The sequence below is a fragment of the Meles meles genome, chromosome 15, assembly GCF_922984935.1.
Source record: "Meles meles chromosome 15, mMelMel3.1 paternal haplotype, whole genome shotgun sequence".
Taxonomy (NCBI): Eukaryota; Metazoa; Chordata; class Mammalia; order Carnivora; family Mustelidae; genus Meles; species Meles meles.
Genome location: NC_060080.1, coordinates 54167414 through 54186746, shown reverse-complemented (window position 1 = coordinate 54186746; position 19333 = coordinate 54167414). Strand labels below are relative to the sequence as shown.

General features: G+C 44.8%; 1 protein-coding gene across 12 annotated transcripts in view; it reads right to left on the bottom strand.

Annotated features, from left to right (window-relative positions):
* Positions 1–19333, bottom strand: part of LOC123925575 (AP2-associated protein kinase 1) — a 172342-nt gene that overhangs the window by 55356 nt on the left and 97653 nt on the right. For all 12 annotated transcript variants that reach the window (XM_045978906.1, XM_045978909.1, XM_045978901.1 and 9 more), the window contains exons 5-10: positions 18184–18326; positions 8552–8673; positions 7000–7081; positions 6363–6495; positions 2797–2900; positions 509–588 (exon numbers count right to left, since the gene is read on the bottom strand). In XM_045978906.1, the coding sequence (XP_045834862.1) occupies positions 509–588; positions 2797–2900; positions 6363–6495; positions 7000–7081; positions 8552–8673; positions 18184–18326 (664 nt within the window). The remainder of the gene's footprint in view (positions 1–508; positions 589–2796; positions 2901–6362; positions 6496–6999; positions 7082–8551; positions 8674–18183; positions 18327–19333) is intronic.

The window sequence follows — 19333 nt, the reverse complement described above, 5'->3', positions numbered from 1 at the left end:
AAATAAAATCCTAGCTTTCAGTCCTCTCTTGGCACCTGCTTCTTGGAAGACCCCATGTTACCTGGAATGTGATTAGCTAAGATCCACAAGGTCTTTTGCTGTTCACGGAGTCTGTGCCTTGACCGGCACTCTTTTGAGGTGGTCAGGGCCCCAGAAAGTAAGGAGGAAAGGGAGGTGAAGGACCAGAGTGGAGAACCAAGCTATATGAAGGCCAGGACCTCTGTTTAGGATGTTCTTTTTGGCAGTATTTTAAGTCAGCTGTTGCTTCCTCTCTGAATGCTCCTGTGCTTGTCCCCAAGGAAAAGAAACAGCTGTGGAGTTCTTGATTCTCTTTCAAATGTAGATGGTTGTGTTTCCTTATATTCCTCCTTGCACTCCCAGGAAGAGACAGAGCTCGCTCTCCGGCTCTGCGCATCCTCTGGCCATGATAGCAAACTGATCACCAGGCGCCTTCCCCTGTCACTGTGGCCGCTGGCACAGGACCTGTGCACACTCGGGCGGTTCTTACCTGGCCTTTGGTTGGGTCTTTTTTGCAGCTGCCTCACTGGCTTTCACTGGCTCAGGAAGCTTTGCAGGAATGGAAGAGTTCTATAGAATTGAAAGGAAACCACAAAAGGACATTGTAGATTTCTTTGTAAATGAATACCAGCATGACTAGGCCAACAGAAATACGTGTCCGGGATCTCCCGGAGTGGCTTCCAGGCCCAGATGTCTAGTAGAAGGAAGTGAAGTCAACCAAGGGTAGATTCCACCAGTCTCAGCCCCCTTCAGGGAGGCACCATATCAGAGAAGAGAACAGAGCAGCCTGAGTCAGGTGTGCTCCTCCTCCACCGTTCCCAACCTTCTGGACCCTTCGTTTCCTACCACACAGCTTGGAGGTGGTGTTGAGAATGGAATGGGAAAGAGATGCCTGTAACCTGATAGTTATATCAGTAAATAGTAAACCCATACTATTTAAGCTATGAGCTAGATCTTACAGGAGTCAGTGCTGACTAGCAGCACGTCCAGCCAGGATTCATTCCGTCTTCTGTCTTGAATGCTGGGAGAAAACCACAGCCACGAACCACCTGAAATGGTTGTGGCACTGGGACTGTCCCGGTGCATGAGGCACCCCTTGACCCACGAGACCAGCAGAACTCCTACCCTCTGGATTGTGCACCGGCCACCTGATACAGGGTCCAACTCTGGAGGGAGCACTCCCACCCCCAACCACAAGACAACTGCTTAGCACTGCTGAGTGAGTACCAAATGGCTTGAGACTCGTGAAGCTAACTTTTAAAAAACCAGTTACCAATCTGAATGCCTCTAATTATACTTCAGGTTATTTAACTTTATGAATGGGAAAGTGGGGCAGCAAAAGAAAAAAAAGGTAATGTTAGGCTCCGTACAAGATTCCTCATTTTAATCTGGAAAGCTGACAAATGGAATACTAGTAATAGTAAATGGTTAGGCTTTTAGGAGGGACCTTCCATTTCCTTCATGTTTCTAGGTGGGGAGAATTTCTGCTAGGATTATCTCTCCTTGCTTCTCTTCCTCTCTCCAAGCATTCCTCTCCCAAGGGAGAAGCGTAACTTATTTGATAGGACTTGGAGAAAAAAGTGAGCTCACCTGGCTCACCTGTGCCCTTCCTCCTTTGAGAGGCTGTCCCTACAAAATCAGGCGCTCCCTGCTCTGTCATGCGGATCTACTGTTGGGGAGCCTGACTGGTCAAGCTACATTCTCTGAGTCAATCTTTTTTTTTTTTTTTTTTTTTTTTTAATTTATTTGACAGAGATCACAAGTAGGCAGAGAGGCAGGCAGAGAAAGAGGGGGAGGCAGGCTCTCTGCTGAGCAGAGATCCCAATGTGGGGCTCAATCCCAGGACCCTGGGATCATGACCTGAGCTGAAGGCAGAGGCTTAACCCACTGAGCCACCCAGGCGCCCCCTCTGATTCAGTCTTATTAGTAATACAGTCAACACTCTGAGTTCCATCTGAATGATTCCCATATCTGATTCCAAAAGTGGGAGTGAAAGAGGAGTGTTATTTATCAGTACCTTTAAGCTCTAACAGTGACATCACGATTGATGTTCACGATTGGGAAAGTTCATGATTGGGAAAACAATTTCATATTAGAACTTATCTATTATGGCATGCATTAGTAAATTATTTAAGGGAGCTGGATCACACAGGAAAAATATGCTAAGACTGTAAAAAGGGGGTTTGTAAGCACTGTACTCCGAAAACTGTTGAGTGCAGAGCTTAGGATTACTAAATGTAGAAAACATTCCTATGGCCTGATGTGTGTGAGGAGGGTAGCAGGAAAGGAGGGTGAGTTATAGATGGTGGAGAATAGAAGCAGAATCAAGAAAGCTCTGCTGCAGGAAAGGAGAAAAGGGTTAAGGGGCTTATGTTCCAGTAGGTATGGGAGCAAATTCAGAGGCCCGCCTCAGGAAGGTAGCCTGCCTTACCACTGCTAGGGAAACACAACAGGCACATAGCTCGCAATGAAATGTGGAAGTTAACAGGACAGCAGGTAGGTCAATCTTCACCCAACGTACTCAACTCAATCCCTGGGTTTTTTTTTTGGTTTTTTTTTTTTTTTTTGGTGTAATTGCCTTAGTTTAATAATTAAATTCTATGGAAAAATTGGATTCTCTTTATAGTAATTGCTTCATAGTTAGCTAGTTTGCTTGCATGCCCCCTACCACACAAAACAAGGGACATCTATATTCATTAAAAGCTGGTTCATGACCCAGGAATTTTAAATGACAATTTGATAATATTTACTTCCCCCTAAAAAGCACCTTTCACATACCTGTACATTAGGAATTGGGCATTCTTTCTTGAGTAGTTTAAATGAGAAGTAGGACACCTGGTAAATATCCGGCCTTTTATCAGGGTCTGGTTCCAACATATACCCTAAGACAAACATATGTGAACATATTTAATAATACCCTAATACTTATTACGTTAGCTAGGAAACATTATTTCTCTGTTACCAACTTTTTAAAATTTTTATTTCTCATAAAAGTCAAACAGTGTAATTAGCTCTTTTCCTCCCCTCTCAGAAATTGAAGTTCTAACCTCCCTAAAACTTTTAATATGTACAAGAAAGTAACAAAGTTTCTGAACTGAAACAAAGATACTTGAAGTTCACATTCTGTGGCTAGGACAACAGAGACTCAAGCAAGCTCCCATTATTAAAGTTACCACCTTCATATTCTGGTACCTAGGAAGTTATGAGCTTCTGGCTTCCTTATCTGGCTTCCTTATCTTGTTAAACAAATGATGATCCTTGATATTTACAATCAAAACTTCTTTTTTTCACTTTCTTTCGTTCTTTTTTTTTTTTTTTTTTTTTTTAGTAATCTCTACCCCTAACATGGAGCTAGAACTTGTGACCCTGAGGATCAAGAGGCACATGTCCACCAACTGAGCCATCCAAACACCCCTCAAAACTCAAATTTTAAAAAACTGACTTATTACTCCTTTGTTGGAGATATTAGCTGGTTTCCATTCTAAAAGAAATTACAAAATGTAAATATATCTCTACTTTTACATATTCTATAGAACATTTGTTTATTTCCAGATCCTTTAAGCTTCCGCCCTTTCTGAAGCTGGAAAAATCCCCAGGAAAAACATCTTTGTGAAGACACGCAAACATACACATGCATACATACAAACAACAATGCAAGGCCTTACTGTTTAAGGAACCAAATGAATGGTCTGAACACTAAGGCTGATGAGGCTGCAGTCTTATGAAGGCCTTGCAGAAGAAGCAGGGTTTGGGGGTGCCTGGGTGGCTCGGCTGGTTGAGAGTTCAACTCTTGATTTTGCCTCAGGTCATGATTTCAGGGCTATGAGACTGAGCCCCGTGTCCATCTCCTGGCTCAGCCGGGGCTCTGCTTGAGACCCTCTCTCTGTCTCCCTCTGCCCAACCCTACCCTCCAGCTCGTGTACTTTCTCTCTTTCTCTTAAATAAAGTAATTTTTAAAAAAAGGAAAGAAAAAGCAGGATTTGGGCTTGAAGGCAGGAAAGAATTTAGTTGGTCAGGGGAGAGAGGGAAAAAAGATATTCTTGATGAAGGAATAGTCTGGGCAAAAATGGACTTGGGTGGAAGGCAAGGGAAGGCCCTGTTGTTGAGGAAATGCAGGTGCCAGAAGGAGAGAGAGAAATTTCCTTGTCAGAGAACACAGGGAAATAAGGCTGGGTGCGTGGGGTGGAACCAGAGTGTGAAGGGTCTTAAATGCCATGCTAAGAAGCTGGGCCCTCCTGTGGGACCACGGGCGAATCAGGAAGTTTACTATGGGAACCTGCTAGGGGGGCGCTGTGTAAGACCAATCTCATGGTGAGGCAGCGCTGGACTGACTGACTGAAGAGAGAGGCTAGTGGCCACTCCACCCCTACAGGCACGTGCTGGCCCAGTGTGTATATATTGTGGTGACAGTGATGAGAACAGACAGAATGTGATAGCAACAGGAGAGACTCCCAAGAATGAGCACTGCTTAGAAAACGCCTGACTGTACTCTCTTGCGAGCCAAGTCCAAAGAAAACCTTGTTTCCATTTCAGAAACTGAAAAAAGAGGGGAACTATGTATCGGGAGTCATTGGGCAAGGACAATAAATTTAATTTTAGACCTGTGACTTTAGGGTGACTGTGGAAACTTCAAGCAGTTTGTAAAGAAATAGGTCAGAGTTTGGGAAAGATGTCAGTGTTATAGACACTCATGAAGAGTTATTTTTCCTAATATGAATGGCTGTACAAATGTTAAGAAACGTAGTCCCCCCAAATCCTACCATTCTAGCACCAGATCTGGCCATTTCCTATATATCCTTCCAATCTCACTTAGGTAGCTACAATTCTAGAATAGATATACAGTAGTCCCTCCTTATCCGGGGTGGGGGAGGGGAGAGGGACAAGTTCCGAGACCCCCAGTAGGAGCCTGAAACCACAGATAGTACTAACTCTGAGAGATACTGTTTTCTCCTATACATACATACGTATGGTAAAGCTCAATTTATAAATTAGGTACAGTATGAGGTCAACTAACACTAATAATAAAATAGAGTAATTATAACTACACGCTACAAAAAAGTTAGGGGAATGTGGTCTCTCCCTCTCTCTCAAAACATCTCATCACACTGTACTCCCTTCTTATAATGACATGAAAGCATAAACGTCTGTGTGATGAGATGTCGTGAGGGAATGACACAGGCATGGTGACATAAGGTTAGGCCATTACTGACCCGACTATACATCGGAAGTAGGATCGTCTGCTTCCCAGTGCCGTCAGCGGTAGGTAGCTAAAACCGCAGAAAGCAAATCCGAGGATAAGGAGGGACTACTCTCCTGCTTTACCTCTGAAAACCATCCAACAACCATTAAATGCCACACACTGTCTCTTTAAATTACCCCCCCAACAGACTTTTTGTTTCATAAACAGAAGAAGAGGGCTAATGAAGTTGGCCCAGTGGAATGGGTAGTTGTCTAACAGCTGTAACTACGCTACCCTGGGTAAGTTACCTATACTTTCTCAGCTTCAGCTTCCTTGTTTGCATAATGGGGATAATTACATTGCTATACGAGATTTTAAGAATTAAATAAGGTACGAGAAGGCCCTCAACAACTGTCAGATGCTCTACCCATATCTCCTCCTATTTTTTTTTCAATGCAACCCCACCCGGGACCCAAATGGGGACCCAAACCATCCCAGGACTTATAACCTATCATGGTTAAAATTTAGGTGCTAAATCCCCTGACCAATGTGCAACGATGATAAACTATCTCTGTTTCACATTTAAGTACAAGGGCTTGTGCAAGGATTACTCGTTCAACCATCTGGTTAATGAACTGGTACATATGCTCGCTAGGATGATGCAGAAGAATGGGGCATCTAAAAAAACATTTTAAACCAAGCACTGAGTTTAAATGCTTGTTATCAAAATCCAGTGATTAACCTAAAGAGAGAGAAAAAAATCTTGTTCCACAGAGTTACATAGTCTTAATTATGTATTCACTCCAGCCAACGCATGGCAATCATTTCAATTTGAGTTGCTTCCAGTTTTGCAAGGATGAATTTCTTATCACTTGATAGGAGTCAGCTGGACTCTTTCATACCGACTGCAAGAGAACAGAGCAGTTTTGTGCCGCTCAGAGCACAGTTGGGATTTCTGCTCAAGTGCAAAAGAGCTTGGATTTCTGGTAAAAAGACCTATGACTCTAACTAACACTGTTTTATGTCATCTTTGAGTGACCAACCATTACCGGATGACTTATCTTTGCATCCAACCCATCCCTCCTGCGATCCAGTTCCTCTGTCCCCCAGTTCATTCCTGGAGATGAGAGGTAAACACATGAAACGAGGAACTTGAAATACTTACTAATTAGGCAGTGCATGTCTTGGGAATATCGAGAGTTATCAGGAATTGTGAAGTTTCCATCACAAATTGCCACCTGACTCTCTCCAAATGGCAAAGTGAAGTAGCATAATTTATACAACAAACATCCGAGAGCCTAAAAAAATAAAGCAGATTGCTACAAGTGGTTTATTTACCATAACTGCCAATGGGTCTACTGAGAGATACTGGCCTCGTCCACATTTATAAGCAGATACAAACATTTTGTACCATTAACCTATCAGAAACTTTAATTTAGAACTCAACACCACTATTTAGCTGCCAACGTACATGATTTCGACCATCATTACCAAACTGTGTTCCAATAAGGAACAAGCATTTCAGCTATTTTGCTCTTAAGAATTAGTAACGCATATATGAAAACCACCTAAATAATGGGCAGGTCACCTGAATAATTTTAACAGAACTCTAAAGTCATTTCCTTTGACATGCTTCATGAGGCAGTGGCTGGTCACCTGGAGTGAAGAATAACCCTGAGGGTCAGGTAGACAGTGACATGGTACAGTGGCCACTCTCGCTATGGCACTGTCTGCATTAAACTTGGGGGTTTATGGTCAAGACTGCTGGTATCTGAGGTGCGGATAGGTTAGTTGACACCTACCCAAATGTCTGCCTTCGTAGTGATGATTTTGCCACTGTACAGGTTGACCATTTCTGGTGCTCGATAGGACAGCGTTGTGTATCTACAATCAAGAGATTTGTTTTTTGTTAAATATGTCAATGCTATAATTAAAAACCAGGGGTAGCAGAAATAACTTTATTTTTTTATTTTTTTGCATTTTTAAGTATTTTTTCCATTTTATTTTATTTCTTTTCAGTGTTCCAACAATCATTGTTTATGCACCACACCCAGAAATAACTTTTTAAAAACATACACATTAAATTTAAAAAGTCTAGTTCCCTGGGAGCCATCTGCAGAAGAGAGCATGAAATACTAGTGCCAAGAAAATGAAAAGCTGTCCTTGGTCCACCCCCATGGCCTTGTAGAAGCAGTCCTTCTATCTGAGAGCACGGGGAGACCCAGACACTGAGGCACTTCAGTAAAAGCTAAAAGCAACTCTTCTTGGGTCCTTCAATGATAAAATCTCCTGCAAATCCTTGTTGTCTGATAGTGTATTTATACTGTATTCTCTGATTTGTTTTTAAAAACAGCAATTCCCTTAGATTTGGCTCAACTCGGCATGTCATACTGGCTAAGACACTGGAGAAGGGCAGAACAGGGAGGGACGTGGCTGGTCTCTGCCGCTAGAAGAGGGATGAAGCAACAGTCTTCCTCTTATCTCCGGCTCAAGTAAAGACAGTACAAGCTCAGCTTCAAAGTGAGTGTCTTGATGTTACCAAGCACATGACTATGCTGCTCAAGTCTCCAAAGCCCAGAGGGCACCATGGTTCAGCTGTCCACCAGCACCATGAACCAAAGCCTTCCCGCCGCAGCTTGGCTGCTGGGGATGAAGCAGGAAAGGAGACTGAGGATCAGGACAGAGGTGTGCAGACGAGACTGCTGGTTTATTATTGGTATTAGTGAGTGTTGTTGCCTGTGAAAAACCTAACACTCTGGACAAGAAGGGGAAGATGGTTCAGGTTCTTACTGGAGCCAGAAATCTAAAGACACTTCTTCTCATCCAAGTCAGTGATTCAGTATCTGTAGAGACTTCATAGCCTTACTTACCATTAACTCCACTAGACTGGTAGGCTCCTTATGAGCAAGAAGGAGTACACAGCAATGAAGGCTTCAGTGGAAAGTACATCCAACTGACTGATAATGTCCCAGCTGTTGTGATTCCACTTGAAAACATCACAGTCCTTCTACAGTTTGTGTACCATGCAACTTTTTAAGGACTATGTGACATAAGTCAAAATATGTATATACAGTGATCACTGGGCCACTGATAAAGTACTGTATGATTCCTTCATTTTACTCTACTGATAAATGCTTATGGACCCCTTCCACATTCTCCACATTCTCCACGTAAAATCAAATGCCCCAATTGCCAACATGATGCCCTGAGACAAGGGGCAACATGACCAGCACCATGGTCTTCCCACCCTGACCTTTTCATGGTCTTCCCACCCTGACCTTTTCATTCATAAGCTCAAAGTACAGGTGCAGATCTGGTCATGGACAAAACTCCAAGAAAGGAGGAAAAGCTTACTTCTTAATCTCATCTTCTACTGCATTGACTCCTTCAGTTTGTGGATTCTGGAATTTGTTGGTGGCGCTTCCAAAGTCACACAGGACGTAGTGGCCTCGGTCGTGCAAGAGGATATTTTCAACCTGAAAAACATTTCCCAACCACCCATTCCAAAATATTATTTAGTGATGCATATGAAAATCTGGTTCAGAGTCATATAAATATTTTACAGCTGATAATCCTATTAATATGCACAGGAAAGTTATTCCCCTCCAAGTATCTCGAGAGGGGTCATCCCAAGTGAACAAAAGAGCAAAGCGTAGTAACAGGGTGAAATGAGAATAGAGAGGGCAAACTGAGGAATTTCACAATGCGGAAGCAACAGTCTCATTTTCCTAGATTTCCAGCCCCATTTCTCACCTCTGCAGAAATAGTCCTAATACTTTCTTTTTCTTTTTTTTTTTTTAAGATTTTATTTATTTATTTGACAGAGAGAGAGATCACAAGTAGGCAGAGAGGCAGGCAGAGAGAGAGGAGGAAGCAGGCTCCCTGCGAAGCAGAGAGCCCGATGTGGGGCTCGATCCCAGGACCCTGAGATCATGACCTGAGCCGAAGGCAGCGGCTTAATCCACGGAGCCACCCAGGCGCCCCTCTTTTTTTTTTTTTAAGAATTTATTTATTTATCTGACAGAGAAACAGAGCACATGTAGGCAGAGAAACAGGGGGAAGCAGGCTCCCTGCTGAGCAGAGAGCCCGATGTGGGGCTCGATCCCAGGACCCTGAGATCATGACCTGAGCCGAAGGCAGAGGCTTAACCCACTGAACCACCCAGGCGCCCCTAGTCCCAATACTTTCAAGCCTATGTATCTTTCCTCATGTTCTTCTTTCAGGCTAGAATGTTCTCTGTGATCCCACCTTCTTACCCATCTATCAATATCCCATTCATCTTTCCAAATCCAGTTCAAATGGCACCTCATGTTTGAAGCCTTCCTCAAGGACCTACTGAGACAAATGTCACTCCTTCCCCACGGTCCTTCAGCACTTCATTCTTCCTGATGTCAATTATTTCACTGGGCCTTGTACACGCATATATCAATTTCTTTACCACACTATGTTAGGATTTCTGGAATAATAAATATTTGCTATATTTTAGATACTTCTCAAAGTGATTAAAGGCCTGTGGGCAAATGTGCAGTTTTCCTATTAAAGTATTATCTTTTTATAGATGAATTATTTGGACAGTGAGTTAGCAGTTCCAAGTAGAAGGGAGCTTACAAATACCAGAACCTCCAGAAATCTCTGGTATCAAAGGACTATGCCAAAGAAAGAATAACTTCAAGACGGTGGGTGCTTCTGTACTTAAGATGTAGTGAGTAACTGTTGGTATAGGTGAACTGAGCTGACTGGTGTGTTGGAGGACAGACCTGGCTCATGTGGGCAGTAAAATGGCAGCCAAAACATCTTGTTGGGCCAGCAAGTCTGTAGTCGCCATTGTCTTTTGTTATCAGCCTTCCAAAGACTGATCACCTTTAGAAAACAAAGGCAAGAGTAGACTACAAGCTCCTTCAAGACAAGCACCATCTCTCTCTCCTCTCTCTCTCTCTCTCTTTTTTTTTTTAAAGATTTTACTTATTTATTTGACAGACAGAGATCACAAGTAGGCAGAGAGGCAGGCAGAGAGAGAGAGGAGGAAGCAGGCTCCCTGCCGAGCAGAGAGCCTGATGTGGGGCTCGATCCCAGGACCCTGGGATCATGACCTGAGCCAAAGGCAGAGGCTCAACCCATTAAGCCACCCAGGTGCCCAAAGATAAGAACCATCTCTTAATCCTGTTTGTAGTCTTCTCTAGGGCCTAACATAGTGCTTGCTATAGAAAATGCTGGTTGAATGGAATAAGCTAAAAAACAGAAACACACTTAACACCGTGTTTGTGTGTGTGTCCGTCTGTCAGAAGCGAGACAGAAAGCCACCCAATGCCTGGGCCATACTACTACTACTCTTTCTTTAAAAAAAAAAAAAAATCTGGTCAATTGTGGAAGTCTCTTATTCCCATACTTGTTTCTATACTTCCTTTAGTTCTTCTGAAAATTATATTATATATTACAAAATGTTCACTGTACATTCTGTATCAGCTAAATCTACTACCTAAAGCCTTTGCTGCAAACTGATTCTTGTTTATTATTTTTTATTCCCACTGAGTCTCCCATGTGTGTTGTTATCAGGGGTTTTGTTATTGTTACTGTTAACTCACGTTCCTTGGAATTCATCTGTGGGAAGCCTTGGAGGCCTAGGTTTAAAATCTCTTTTTCTTCCTGAGAGGATACTCTTTTGCACCTGGGGCACCATTAACCTATAATCACTTTAATCTAGAATCTTGACCTTGGGATTTTTAGCCACACAGGCAGGGTGAACTATGGCCACCAGCACTCGTGGATATGCTCTTGGTCCCCAGAGACAAGGCTGAGGCAAGCAAATATTTCTATCATCTATAGCTTTTTATAAAGCTCATAAATTTAACTTATTTACACAAAGTGACACAGTCAAGCTATCCTGAACATATACTCACTTTAGGAATCTAAAATAATTCCAGGGGCATCTGGGTGGCTCAGTGGGTTAAGCCTCTGCCTTCAGCTCAGGTCATGATCTCAGGGTCCTGGGATCGAGCCCCACGTCAGCCTCTCTGCTCAGCAGGGAGGCTGCTTCCCCCTCTCCCTCTGCCTGCCTCTCTGCCTACTTGTGATCTCTCACTTTTTGTCAAATAAATAAGTAAATAATCTTAAAATAAAATAATTCCAACAAAGCAATACTAACACTTGCAATCATATCCGAGGCTATAGACAGACTGGCTACCACTTACTGAGCTTTTACTATTATAAGTATTACTGTGCTCAGCACCTCACATGGGATTATCCTCATAATAATATAATAATATCCCTGTTTTACAGATGCAGAGGGTGAGGCTCACAGTGATGAAGCTGTGAAGTAAACTTAGGCAATTTAATTCTAGAGAAAGGTAATTAATTACTTTTCTGCAGGGGCAGGAAGCAAGTTAGAAGCGGAGCGTTACTCAGGGTCCTCAGCCATAATACCCTCCAACCATGGTGGGTGGTGAGTATGCCCAGTGTATTGGAGACACGCTTAAGGACAGGGCTGCCTTAGTCCCTTATGTTCAGAAATGCCCCATAATAGGAATCTAGTCGATGAGGAGCCAGGTGACTAATTACTAGCCAGGCTGCTTTGCTCAGTGTCTCTTAAGCATTCCCTGCATTGCCTGCTTTGTCCTTTTATTCAACTGCTCCATTTGTCAGATCGTAGCCATTCTATGAGGCCTTGCTCGAGTCCTAACTCCTCGGTCCCATTTTCCATGGCCAGGCTATAAAATCTGTAGAACTTACTGTCCACGAGGGGTTGCCGAAGGAAGGGAAGACGGTCAAACCCAGTTAAGCCACGCCCATTCGTTACTTATCCCCTAGTCCATGGTTGCTGCATTTGAGCTCCACTAGAGAGCCGAGCCGCTGTGACAGACAATACGGCTGATAAGCCTAAAATATTTACTAGCCGGTCCTTGGCAGGAAAGTTTGTCAACCCCTGTCTATAATCATGCTATGCCATGTGTGTACTACAATACCCAGGCAGGATTTCACACGCCACGTACCCCTCGATCCCTTATTCAGTATCCGTTAGTAGCAATCTTCCTTCCCTGCATCACGCGAAACCACGCATCTCCTACTGTACATGCACTGCCCCTTCAAAATTACTGTCTATACTGCCAATGCTAGAATGTATAATCTAGAAGACCAAGAAGTTAACTCACTTCAAAACACAAACAAGGTAGTTCCAGGGACCAAAATCACTGGGTTAGAGGGAGGAGGAAAACCAAGCAAAGACAGAATGATGATGAGGCACATTGGAGTTTTTGTTCTGTTTTTATTTCCCCCCAACCAACACCTTTAAAAACTAGGTTTGTATTTCTGGTTAGAACTCTGGCTCTGAGTGGCAGAACCCAGCATTACACTCTATCAACCTGGTCCCCACCTCGGCTTGCCTCCTTCCCATAAAGATAACATCATACAAACCTATGTTTGCAGAAAAAACAGTTAAAAATGAAGGATGAGTACAAAAGTGGACACAAAGCCAAAACTATCAACGTAGGGGAAAGTCTTATCAATATCGGAGAAATGCTAAGGCAGGGGCGCCTGGGTGGCTCAGTCTGTTAAGTGTCTGCCTTCAGCTCAGGTCATGATGCCAGGGTCCCAGGATTGAGCCCTGCATCAGGCTCCCTGCTCTGTGAGGTGTCTGCTTCTCCCCCTCTCTCTGACCCTCATCCTGCTCTTGTGCTCTCTCTCAATAAATAAGTAATTTTTTTTTTTTTTAAAAAGAAAGAAATGCTAATGCAGGTAAGAATGGTAAAGGTCCGCTCTGGTCTCTTTGCCATCTTGCTGGGAGGGTCACGAGGTGGCAAAGTTGAACTCACTTGGCAGCGGCCACCACACCAGCCACCGACCGCACCCTCTGCACATTCTCAGTCTGACCCTGTGACTTGGGAAACCTGCAGAAACCTCCAAGGTCAAGCTGGCCACTGCCCTTCATCACCAGCACCACCACCACCATCAACACACTGGACACAGAGCCTGGCATGTGACAACCACACTGGACTGGGAGGTCACAGGACCTCAGGGACTAATCAGATGTCTGACCTCAGACAAACCTTTAAGCCTTGTCGGACTTGTTTCTCACCGGCAAAGTCAAGCTAATAATATTTCTATCGCTGCTGTTACGAAGCAAGTAAGAGAATGTGCGTGAAACAAACTGTAAATCTCCCTCTATAAGCCTGAGAAGTTATGATCACTCATTTAATAGAGAAACACACACATTCGAACTCCTACTATATGCCAAGGAGGTTCCGGGGGTAAGGCTGTGAACAAAGCAAGGTTCACCTGCTCACGGAGCTTAGAGTCCAGTGGAAGAGAATAAGAAAGTAGGTATAATTGCCAGGTGGTGATAAATGTTATGGGAAAAACCCCCACAGGTTAAACACATGTGAAGTGAAGAGGGACGCTACTGCAAACAGCACATTTGGAAAGGTCACCGCCATGAGGTGAGCAGACACCTGAATGGAGGGAGAAGGTGTGGACCACTTGGGAGAGGAGGTGGCTCCGGGAGGACAGCCCGCAGGACGGCACTGAGATGGCAGCAGGCTTGAGGCACCTAAGGTGCACAGACAGGCCCACCATGGCTGGGACAGCACTCTGCTGGGCACTGGAGTTACAAAGAACACCGAAGACACGGGGGCTGGAAGGTCCCCGGATGAGTGCCCTTAGGAATGGGGAGAACAGATAAAGCTGGACCTCGGGTCAGTGAAGGACTCAAGTAGCTGAAAGTCGTAATAAAAGCAAAGGCACAGAGACAAGAACGACGACAGTAACAACACAACTAACAACACCCCTATGAGCCGCATGATGCGCCCTGAACTTTCACCTACACAATTTCATGAGACTCTTACAAAGCCTTATTGTCCCCAGTTAACAGATGAGAAAACCGAGTCCAGTTACCTAACATGCCTTACATCACAAGGCTGGTAGGGCAGGACATGGGCTCGGGCTGCCTGACCGCTGAGGCTAACCCTCCCCACTGCACTGATGGGCATTACGCAGGTACGGAATGTGGGCAGCTCAGACGGGCGATCTCAGAAGGAACAGGAGAGACCACCAGATCAGCTGACAAAAGGCAGCCTAGGGAAGGCCCCTTGGGAGCCACTCAGCAGCAGACAAAAATAGGGGTTTGAGGAAGGTTAGCCAGTGACAGGGGAGAAGGGGGAAAGTGAGAGCAGGTGCCATCGTCTGGGGGAAGTGACTAAGGCCAGGGCTAGAGTAGGGCCCAGAGGGATTCAGTGAGACTAGGAAGGTAGAAAACCAACTGGACTTTCATACCATCTTCTGGAAGCTCCAGAGAATTTGCAGAGTGACTGTTTTTGGCCAAGTCCCTTGAGATGTTAGCCTGACACTGGTTACAATCCTAAGGTCTTCCAGCTCTTTTCAAGTTTAATAGTACTGACCTTACTTCCCAACCTATTGGCTTAATAGAGTGATTGAACTCGCCACTCCCAAACTCTGCTCACAGCTTTAGCTAAAAGGTCTGGAAAGCCCCCTCCTACTGACCCTTCATTTTGACATTATTCCAAGCAGATACGGCATTCAGGCATTTCGGTCACAGAATTTATTACCACTAGAAATTCTGGAGAATTTGACAAATGTAGGGTTTCAAACTTATGATTCTAAAAATGGGATAAGAATCTTCATCCTACTGTACTTCGTGAAATCAAAATCTCTTTTCTGACAAAAGAGGACACATTCACAATTTTTTCAGTCTGAACGCACTTATTAAACCTTAGCCCTTTCTTCCCCTTTCTTTTTTTTTTTTAAGATTTTATTTTATTTATTTGACAGAGAGAGAGATCACAAGTAGGCAGAGAGGCAGGCAGAGAGAGAGGAGGAAGCAGGCTCCCTGCGGAGCAGAGAGCCCCATGCGGGGCTCGATCCCAGGACCCTGAGATCATGACCTGAGCCGAAGGCAGCAGCTTAATCCACTGAGCCACCCAGGCGCCCCTCTTCCCCTTTCTTAAGTGCCTAGACAAACAGCACAGTATAACAGAGCAAAACCAACCAAATAAAAACCAAGATGGGAGTAAAAGACCCGTGGCCTTTGCTCTGGTTTGATCGCAGAATTAGCTGTGCAGGTGACAGCCTTTCTGGGCAGAGGCTTCCTCGCTGGTAACAGGAGAAGGCTGACTCAGGTAACCTTCCCAGCTCTATGAACCCATGATCTGCAGTGATCTCTTTATTTCCTCAGAGAGAGAAAAATTAAAACAAAACAAAACAGGGACGTGGTGAAAATGTTAAAACAATGTATTTGAGGAAAGACCTCCAATGAAGAACAGAGCTTCTGTCTTGGTTATTTGTAGAACGTGAGCTGCTTAAGGACGGGGACCACTTTCAACTTACTTCCTACACAGACACTGAAGGAGAGACCGCATGTGTGGTGGGCAGGGCAAGAGGGGGCTCGCCTCAGTTCTGGATAGGAACAATGAACCCCCACACAGGGCAGCCTAATAAGCGGATCCACAGCTGGCCTGGCCTGCGCTCTTTTTCATGTCCTACCAACTTGTGTTCAAGGTGAGGCCACCTCACCAGATGTAAATCCTGCTCAGAGAGACACCTGAAGACCAGCAACTGGCACTCTCTCTCCGGCCAACAGGGGAATAAAGAACTTCTTGGCTCTGGCTACTACTGGCACTGTAGCAGCTGGACATGGAGCTCCGAGTGTCCCAGACTACAGGATGGCAAACAAGGAGGTACAAGGGGACTCTGTAGTTGGGCCTCAGGAGGCTGGCAGTGTGGTCGGCAAATGGGACTGCCCACCAAGCACATTTTAGCAGAAATCAACAAAATCTCACTTGCTAACGAAAGCAGCTAAATGGCATGGAGTGGGGGATATCTGGAATTTGGGAAAGCTTCCATCAAAACAACCAGGAGTCAATGACTAAAATCGACAGCAGGAGGGACTCTTCTTGAACAGTTACAACCAAGGCCTCCTCCCAGGAGGCCCCTATTTACATTCGACTATTTCCAAGGTAGAGGAGAAATGGCAAGTCTCCCGAGCTACGGGTGCCCACCTGGCGGTCCCCACTCTGGATTCAGACACAACTACAGAGTCCAATACTGTGTCGTCAGCACAGTATATGCGTGTATATGTGACTATATAATTGGAAAGGCCCGGTACAAGGAGAGAGTAATTAGCAGAATTAGCCGCCTCTCAGGAGCACCAAGGAGGGCTGAGGGGCACAGGGCCAGGGGCACAGGGCCAGGGGCGAGCTGGGGAACAGAACACAGCAGCCTCTCCTCTTATTCCCCTCTAGCCACGTGCCTCTGCTAACCTATCTCACAGACTGTTCAGTGCAATGAAGAAAGAGTCTGGGGCTCCCGCTGCCTGAGCCCAAGCACTGTCCTACCCCGTCTCCGGGCTAGACCTTGAGCTCCGCGCTTCTGGCTCTCGTCACTGCCTCGCAGCAGCACTTTGAGCACCACGGGGCACTGCCATACTGGGAATATGTAAATTAGGGAGGTATTATCGACAGGAATGCAATGACTCACCAACGAGGCCTCATTTAATCCAGTTCCAATAAAAGATTTTGTTTAAGAACATGGAAGAGCACTCTCTACAAGGATGCTCAGTGGTCGCCTCTGCCTCCTCCTCTTGCCCTTACCTCCATGCCCCATCAGGCGCCTACTGTGCCAGGGGTGTTCCTGGAGATGGACACGCACGCTCTTAAGCTCTTAAGCCTCCTCGTCCCCTTCTCTAGGAAGCCTAAAATGTTCTTCATCCTCTCCATGACCATGCATATCCCACCAGCCCATGAAGTCCCACTCTCTGACCATACAGTAAGCAGCTCGATTCTCCGTTGTTCCACACTTTGTTCTAGAACCTTTGTACGTCACCTGTCTCTGTTTCATTTATATCCTCTCACCAACACTTCAAACATCTTGGGGGTAGGAACCACATTCTATCTATACCACCTTCACAGAATTATGTACTTGTACTATGCTAGGCTCATAATAATTACTGAAACGCATTCTCCGTTTTCTACTCAGAAAAAGGGCTCACTGCAGAGGGTCACTGGAGAAGGCTAGCTAAGGCTTCTGAAGGTATGTACTACCTTCCCATCAGCTAGCTGCTTTAGTACAGAAATGCCAACATGCATGTACCACTTTACACCGACTGGGCTGGCTGAAATAAAAATGACAAGAAGAGCTGGTGAGGATGTGGAGAAACTGGAACCCTCACGTATTGCTGCTGGGATGTGAAATAGTACAGCCGCTCTGGAAAACAGTTTGGCCGTTCCTCTGAAAGTTAACTGCGGTTACTACATGACCCAACAATTACACCCCTAGATGTACACACAAGAGAACTGAAAACAGACACCCACTTAAAACTAGCACACAGATGTTCATAGTCGTCTTTTCATACTACCTGAAGTAGAAACAATTCAAATGTCCATCAACTGAGGACTAGATGAACAAGACATGGTCTCGCCACACTACGACAATCATGCCATGAAAACGAATGAGGTACCGTTACATACTGCAACACAGATGAACTCTGACACCACGGTTAGGTGAAAGAAGTCAGACACAAGAGGCCACTTACTGTATGAGCCACTTATGTGACATGTACAGACTGGGCAACAGAAAGCGGATTAGTGGTTGCCCAGGGAACAAATTTTAAAATTCACTTACGGATTTTGCAAAATATGAAACAGACATTAAATACCAAGCATCACTGTTTGCAAACTATTGAAATTAGTCTATCATTTTCCATGCCCCTGACCGTAAATTTGGGACTCTATCCGGAAAAACAAAAACATGTATTCAGTCAGTTGATATCTATAAAGGATTTCTAAAGGCGACTTGAGTAATAAAAGCCGTACCTGTACTCTACTTTCTTTTTTTTTCTTTGTATCTTCTCTCACCAAGCAGAATGGAAAAAATAGGAGGTTACCATGCCTGATCTGTCACATCCCCCAAGTGTCTTCCCCGTTCCTGGAGCCTATGGAAAATAGCCTGTAGGAAGGCACTTAGGGAAACAGTGGGGCCTTTACCTTCAGGTCGCGGTGGATGATAGGAGTCTTGCACTGATGCAGGCGGGCAACGGCTTCGCAGGTGTCACAAAATATCTGGAGCACTTCATTCTCTGTAAAACCTGTTTGCAGGCGCTGGTTCATCAGGTTGACCACCTGGCCTCCTGCGAGGGGGCACAGAGCAAGCGGGAGGTTAGCAACATTCTGACTCACCGCTCACTCGGGACAATGAATGGGCTGTCCACAGAAGAGCAACCTGGACAAAGGTCACTGGCTGAGCCACGACTGCAACCCAAGTGTCTTGATTCCCAGACCCAGATTCGTCTTCTTACAATCCAGGGCCTCCTCTGATGCAGCAAAACCCGTCTATTTTATAAAGTACTCCAGATGTGAGCCGCTTTCACGACATCTTGAAGATCAGTAGACAGTCTGGTCCTGCTCTAGCCACTTGGTTACGCTGTCCCTGTTTGTACGGGATAAGGCCACAGGTTCAACCAGCCGTATTCTTTAGTAAGAATCAGACTACACAAGAGACCCCAGAAGCAGGAAGAAGACAGCTTTCTGGTCTGTAGTTTAGGAATGGCTTGGTCTCTCTAGCCTTACTCACTATATGCTGCCAAAAATGCAGAAATGCTCCACCAATATTTCATCTCCAGGACCAGAAGACTGCTGACCTCACTTACAAAATTATCCAGATCCCTGGATGCTCCCACTGCCTTGTCTCGAAACATTTTACCATCCAAAAAGGAATGGAGAGGAGGAAACAAACTGCCAAGTTCAAATTTGGTAGTATCTTATAAAATTGGCTTAGGGTTCTTACAGAATTGGCTGAAATTATCAGCTAACATTACATTTTGGGGATTAACCACATATTTAATTTATGGACAGTATCTTTAAAGGCAAGGAAAATTCAGTGGAAGTACGGATGATTATAAAACAGGGCACCAAACAGTGAGGCAGTGACCCAAGCTTGTAAGTGGCAGTTGCTTAGGCCAAAAGAGCCAGACCTCCAAACTGGTTGTATGAAAGGCAGTCAACTCTGAATCAAGTCATGCTACAGTCTGTACATCCCAAGATAAAGGCTTCGTGAAACTCCAAGCTTTCAACTACTTAACTCCACTGTTCACAGCAGCATCGTTTGAGTATAGCCTTACTGGCAATTACAGCTTGC